Source organism: Ursus maritimus, unplaced genomic scaffold (genome assembly GCF_017311325.1).
Source record: "Ursus maritimus isolate PB19 unplaced genomic scaffold, ASM1731132v1 scaffold_29, whole genome shotgun sequence".
Taxonomy (NCBI): Eukaryota; Metazoa; Chordata; class Mammalia; order Carnivora; family Ursidae; genus Ursus; species Ursus maritimus.
The window spans coordinates 31,013,672-31,021,069 of record NW_024425452.1 but is presented as its reverse complement, the minus strand read 5'-3'; the positions used below and the strand labels follow the sequence as shown (position 1 = coordinate 31,021,069).

At 34.0% G+C, this 7,398-nt stretch overlaps 1 protein-coding gene across 2 annotated transcripts in view; it reads right to left on the bottom strand.

Annotated features, from left to right (window-relative positions):
* Positions 1–7,398, bottom strand: part of TTK (TTK protein kinase) — a 40,273-nt gene that overhangs the window by 28,330 nt on the left and 4,545 nt on the right. For both annotated transcript variants that reach the window (XM_008684855.2, XM_008684857.2), the window contains exons 2-9: positions 7,047–7,269; positions 6,585–6,691; positions 4,270–4,410; positions 3,453–3,558; positions 3,221–3,293; positions 3,035–3,126; positions 1,547–1,634; positions 448–568 (exon numbers count right to left, since the gene is read on the bottom strand). In XM_008684855.2, the coding sequence (XP_008683077.1) occupies positions 448–568; positions 1,547–1,634; positions 3,035–3,126; positions 3,221–3,293; positions 3,453–3,558; positions 4,270–4,410; positions 6,585–6,691; positions 7,047–7,269 (951 nt within the window). The remainder of the gene's footprint in view (positions 1–447; positions 569–1,546; positions 1,635–3,034; positions 3,127–3,220; positions 3,294–3,452; positions 3,559–4,269; positions 4,411–6,584; positions 6,692–7,046; positions 7,270–7,398) is intronic.

Sequence of the window (7,398 nt, the reverse complement as noted above, 5' to 3'; positions counted from 1 at the left end):
TTTCCCTACCCTCTTCTTTTTATGCACCTTTTAGGCAAATAAACTTCCTTTGCTACAGAATTCAGTACTTTTTCATACATTCTATATAATTCAACTGGCATACAAGATTAAAGGGATATAGATACAGTCTTACATTACAATTCTTAGATGGCTGGTCAAATTTCACAAGCAACAAAGTGGTGTTCTTTTTTTTTTTTTTAAAGATTTTATTTATTTATTTATTTATTTATTTGTCTGGGAGAGAGCAAGAGGAAGGGGGGGGAGAGAGAGAGCACACAAGCAGGGGGAGGGAGAAGCAGGCTCTCTGCTGAGCAAGGAGCCCAATGTGGGACTCAATCCCAGGACCCTGGGATCATGACCTGAGCTGAAGGCATACGCTTAACCGAAGAGCCATCCAGGTGTCCCTAAAGTGGTGTTAATTAAGGAAGCTTATTTTCTTTCTCTTACCTTCTAATTTTGTTAGAAGACTTGATTCAGTTTTATTCTTCAGGGTTACTGAATCAGTAATAAGTTCAGAGCTCTTCTCATCTGAGATCAGAGGTTCCTTGGAATGGATATTTTGAATAGACTACACAAATAAGATAACAAAAAAATAAAGTCTCATAAACAACAACAGCACTAATTTGTCTTAGTGTTCAAAATACTGAAGTCTCATCTCTGTGAAAAGGTTGCTAACTACATTATCTACTATAATCAGATGTAGACTCACAAACTCTGAGAAGATTAATTTCTTGAATTACTAACCAGGGCATCGGGAATGGCCATAACCATATATTTGGGCAATGTGCTTTCAATGGATATAATCAACTGCTAAAATATATTCACTTAAAAAGAGAGATTGAAATTTCAAATCCAACATAAAACATGCCTCACTATTTTGTTACTATGATTATGTTTTATCCCAAAAAGAAGTTAGTGAAAATTAAGATTTGTGTAAGTCTAAAACAGTAGTTATTCTAAATCCAAAAACTAAACTTCTGACACAATAATGCTCTAGTCTCTAAGATAGCTGTGGTTAGTTAAAATAATAAGCACAGACCACGAAAGAGAGGAATCACAAAAAATACAAATTGAAAAGACCCAGATTGTGAGGTCAGTGGTTGAACTGGAGTACGGTAAGAATAGTATAACCCTTAAAAATCAGTGCACTAGAGACTAAAATTGTATCTTTGAATTTACAAAGATACATCACAATTTACTCTCATTGCTGTATAAGATGCCTTGTCAGATCATATGATTAAACACACCAAGAAACAAAAGTTGGGGGGAATGGCTCCCCCAGGTATTCCCAAACCCAGGCCAACTAATCTGCTTAAACATATGCATAATAATTGTTATTTCAAAGGTATTTTAGGAGATCATTAATCATTTTGCTATCACCTCAGTTTTGGAGGAACAGTTCAGGACTTCTGTACCACTTCCCATTAGTGGTCCTTTATCTCTTGGGGCTGCAGGAACACTGTTGGACCCCTTCCCCACAAAAAGAACTCCATGGATCCTGGATCAGGAACCTTTGCTCCATGTAAAGATTAAAAAATTAAAATACCTTAAAGTTTCTCAATTCACTGGAATCATTTCCACTTGATTTAGATCCAGGCACAATCATATCTCGGAGTTCTGATCCAGAGGTCTGTCTATTACTCACAAAACAAAATAGTTTTAATGCTTAACTTGAAATTAATCTTTTCAGTGTGTTATTTTTTTCCATTTAAGATTGACTTTTTAACAATATGTACACTTCTTAATTGAAAATATCTCTTGAAAAAAAATTTTTTAAAAAACAGCATGATTATAGGACAAATATAACTAAATTAGGCACTGGGCGATAACAAAAGGGATAGAGGTAAGTAGTTCTTCATTATGTATTAAGTAACAGTTATAGCTAAGTATGACTGCGGTAAAGGAGAATGGGACAGCAGTATGTAGGTGAAACTACACTTCAGACTGCAAATAGCTTAAGGACTAGAGTATAAGCCTTCCCACAGGCCTCCAGTGCCTAGCATATAGTCTGACATAACAAGCACCAAAAAAATGGCTGGTTTGTTTTTGTTCTTATTTTTTTATAGTGAGAGAAAGTCTCCTTTATTTTTCAGCTAGGTATTTGAAATGGAGACGACAGAAGTCATCTCATAAGATTTTGGACAACCAAAATGCTCTCATAATATCTATCTTTAGTCAAGCCTTAAGCATGACAGGATTTTAATTAAAGAGGATGCCAACTAAAAACAAGCAGTTGTACTTCTGAAGTTTATTTGCAAAATGATTCTCTGGAATCGAAGGAGCCTTCTCTAGTAGAAATAAGAAATCAAGAATGATTAGAGTTAAGAACAGACCAGAAAAATTTCCTCAGCTAAGCTGGGTTAATAGATTCCCACTTCCTTTAAGGGGATAAACACTCAACGTGAAGGAAGGAGAACACAGTGCACGTGATGAACAACATTTCATCTCTATCCGCCCTTCTGCACCTCCTGATACCCTGGGTTCTGAAGCAAATGAGTGAATTTATCATCTTTCCCACTCATAGTGGCTCTTTTCCTTGAACTAGCTGGCAAAGAATTTGTTCCCGCCCCTGCTATGAAGACTTTGATACACATGAGGAAGAGATTCTTACCAGAGAGGCTATCCATAAGTAAGAAATGTCCAAACATTAGGAGTTTTTACCCCAAGAACATCTGCATAAACTTTTAAGCTTAATATTGACCTAATATTTTTTCTTCTGTGTTTCCTAATTTGTTAATCATTCCTTTAATTTTTTTAAAAAGATTTTATTTTTAAGTAATCTCTACACCCAATATGGGGCTCATACTCACAACCCTAAGATCAAGAGTCATATGCTCCACTGACGGGAGCCATAATTTTTAATGAGTGAGAAAGCAAAATAAAGTCATTCCCTTGTCCCTAATATCATTTAAAGACTCGGAAACCTTTAATACTAAATAAAAATTTAATCATAATTACTATTAGGCAATAAAAGACTTTGCGACCATTCTGTCATCAATTGAAAACAAATTAAAAAATAAACATTCAAACGTACCTTTTTGTAAAACTTGGTACAACTGAACCATCTGTCTTCCCATAGTCCGGGCTACTTAGAAGGTTAACTGGGACTCTTCCAAATGGGCATGACTAAAAATGTTTTGAAAGATTAAGTAACCAAACAGGAAATAAACATATACCTCATTGCTATCACTTTAATCAAGGTAGATTAAAAATAACTTACCCGTTTAGCTTTGTTTGTTTGTTTCAAGGGATTTCGATGACCTATCTCCAAATCTTGAGGGGGCATGTTCTCACTATACAGAAAGAAAATACCCCATTTTTTAAAAGAATAATACTAACATATGTTTTTCTGTTAATTGCTAATGTTATTACTGTAATTAAAATACTTATGCAGATGTAAAAATAACATAAATATACAATGAACATTTAAAAAACAGACTCCGTTTCCTTACCCATACAAAAACCTGGCTTTTGTAGTCTGTCCTCTGGAATCACAACTGATGTTCCTATTTTGTAAATGTCCAAGTGAACTGGGGAATGATTCTTGAGCCGTCAAAACTGTAGATGTTGTAAAAATTTTTAAATTGTAATTAAATTCATAAAGATATAAGGAACACATGAAAAAAGTAATCTCACAAATAAGAATATTTAAAAAGATCATTCATGGTAAACATTTGTCCCCAAGTAAGATATGCAGACATGAAGATGTTATGAAGATAATTCTCTAACTATACTTTGCAACTGATTCATAATAACATGCCTGTTTCGCCAGAATAAAGGCACATTCCCTATTTCTAAATATAAAGCCATTCTCTTGCTTAGATTGAATTGTTTTTAATGTGTTACTAATGAGTTTGATTAGGGGAAAAACAATTCCAAAAAGGTTAATAAAGATTTTGTTATTTCTAAAAGTCCTACCTCCTTTACCTCTAAAATTTAATCTTAGATTTTGATCATTCTATAAAGATGGTATTTTTCTTTAAAATATTATCCTGGGGACACCTGGGTGGCTCAGCTGGTGAAGCATCTGCCTTCAGCTGAGGTCATGATCCTGGGGTTCTGGGATGGAGCCCTGCATTAGGCTCCCTGCTCCCCGGGGAGTCTGCTTCTCCCTCTCCCTCTGGTCCCACCCTCCAACCCCACCTGTGCATGCACCTTCTCTCAAATAAGTAAAAAATCTTTAGAAATAAAGGAATAAAATACTATCCTGTATTCTTTTTTGCAGACAATCTACCACAGAAAAGTAGTAGCACACATTAATACGTTTACCTAAACTCTTCTTTTCCTCCTCTGAAAGCAGCTGCTTCTTTTGAAGGTTTAAATTCCGAATGGCAATTTCCAGCATTTCCAGTGGTACTGCTCCACATTCTACAGCTTTATGAAGAAGTTGTTTACTTTTTTTGAAATTACCTAACAAAGTAAAAAATAATTGTCATTTTAATGCAGCAATCATCATTCCCCAGATACTTATTCATCAGGATCTAGGGAAAAATTTAAAAGGCTTAGGCAAAAATATTTATTCCAAGATTCATGTACCTTATTTCATAAGCAAATAAAAGCAATTTCTCTTTTAGTAATAATTCCTGTCAAATAGTTTACTTATATAATATGTAATTAACATAATTATGCATGAGCTTTATCACCATTGTCCATTTTCAAAAGTAAATGATATATAACAAAGCAGTATAAAGTGGGGGCAGCAAAAACCAAATAGAACAGAAACTTAAGTTAGTAAAAGGGAAAACTAAGCCCTAGATATTACTATAGTCCCAAGAACACCAAACTATTACAATGCAGTATAATAAATATCGTTCATGACAACATTTAATTAAGGTCGACATCTTTTGCTAAAGGGAATCCTCTATCAAAAGGATTCATATATTAAAAAGTAATAACGAAGATTAGTCTTTAGCTACCAGACTTAGCTATACCATCCCAAAAATGCAAGTAATTTAGACTACTATAATTATCTGACTACAAATAAACCACCAAATTTCAGTTGAAACTTAATATATTTTGTCTAGAATTTTATTTACAAATATCAAATGTATACACCATGGATCATATGGAATGTGTAATCAGCACCTATGGGAGCGACTCAGCTATGCTATGCACTTGGCACTTCGGATTTAAAAATGATTAAGAGATGACCCCTAGTTTCTGACAACTTACAAATTTTAAGAATATAAATATATCTGATAGTGGCTAAGTATACATTTATTCAGAGTAGTGGCATTTCAGGATTTGAACATTTTAGAGCAGCAGAAGAAAGGCAGGCTTAGATAAGAACTAGTAATTAGGGAGCTTAATAAGGTCATAGACCCCTTGGAGAGTCTGATAAAAACTATGGAATGTCCTCCAATGTTACAAAAATATACAAACACACCAAACTACACACACGATTTCTAAGATGTGCATATTTCCTGAGAGCCTATTCATAACCTTTTTCAAAATAATGACAATTTTGACCTTGAGGCCACTAGTACATTGCAGTGATAAAGCTTTCTTTTTTACAGATACCAAAATTTGAGATTTTCAGTATTTATATGTTCTAAAGATAAAATTTATAGTTGCTATTGATAGGCCATTATACTTCAACAAATGTTTTAAGTAAAGCGGAGTGAGAGGGTATTAAAGGCCTGGCCAAATTTACTCTAATAAGCAAGGAGTAATCAATTTTCCTAGGCAGAAAAGGAATGATATTTTTTAAAGTCACCTGACAGTCACAGGATGTGTTAGAGATGATTCAGATAATTAGGACTCAGAAATATTATAAGTAAAAGTTCAGGGTTTTCAAACCATTTCCTGGGTTTTTACAATGCTTTTTTCCAACCTCAATCCTGGGAAATACACTCCAGTGACTGAGTGCTGCTTTGGGCACCATGATGGGGATTCTGGCTGAGCCAAACCAATACTGATGGGTGCATCACTTGTAGTAAATGGGATCAGGGTTGGAACAGAGGGAAAATTAGAAATGTGAGGCTAGAGGGCAGACTGACATGGATCCAAAAGCCCCAGAAAATGAGAAAAAGACTAAAGAATGGGTAGGCTAAAAACGTCTGAGGAAGAGATTGCCACAGTTCTATCCAAAAAGCCCAGACTATGCAAGAATCAAATGAACAAGAAATAAAAGCTTCTACAGCAGTTTGCTTTTCTTTTTAATTAAAAAGGGGAACTATCAATTAATGCTACAATTATATTTTGATATATATTTCAGTATTATGAAACCATAGCATAAGGAAAGTTTATCTAAGTGCTAACTTAAGTATCTAGTATCTTTCTATCACACGAGTATTCAGTGAAAAAGCCACCTTCCTTTAGACATTTCCTGAATCTAATTAATAGCACAAATATGATGTTCATGCTTATTTCCCTGGATTATGCTCTACAAGTAGAAAAGCTAGTATAACAAATATTCTCTGCATTTACACTTTGTGGCATTCTTCCCCCGTATTCTCATCTGATCAACTTCCATGCCGTTTGCCTCAAATTTCTACATCATATGGGTGATTTAACATTACAATGTGAGTTACAGCAGGAAGTTATCTATTACTTAAAATTTGGACTTGACATTTTCAAATTACCTTGTGATAGTTCAAACTGTGCAAAAGATATATGAGCAAAAGCAAATTTCTTGCAGTTTGCTCTGGCCATCTGAAAGTAGTCACGGGCATCATCTGGCTCCTGAATACTGTAATAAAGATTTTAGAGTCAAATTTTAAGAAAAAGGACAAAGCTTAAGTTTGATAACTCCTTATTCAATTTCCCAAGCAACATGGGATATTGTTTTTTTCTGTGTGTAAAATTAAATACTATTACGTTAGTTTTTAAAATCTTTTCAGGCAGAGTCCAAAATAAGTAACTTTTGTGGAAATAACGTACAAAGTAAACAGAGTTTACAATACTCACGTGTTAATTATAAACAAAAGGATTTGGTTAAAAAATATTAATTTTCTGACAATTAATCCTGACATGTTTCTTTTTATAATGTAGTTATGTGCTATGTAATGTACTTAGTTAAATGTAGTTAAAAAGTGAATACTTACGCTTTTAATTCAGCAAATCTCACTTGAATTTGAGCAAAACTCTCATTTTGGCCATATTTATCTGGAGGAAGGGCTTCAATTGCTTGACTGTAACGACCAATCAATTTATTTAAAAGAACATCATTTAGGGGAACACTGTTTTTCTCTAGTTTGAGCAACAAATTCAACCAGTCCTCTGGGTTGTTTGCCATCATCATAATTTGGTTAACAGTTCCCGAGTTATCTGAATAAGAGAAACAAAATATACCACAACAAATGCCAACTTGAACTTTCCTTTCAAATTAGTTAATAATTTATATTCTTAGTATAAATGTACATAAGCTCCTTAAAACACTTTAAAACTTTAACAATT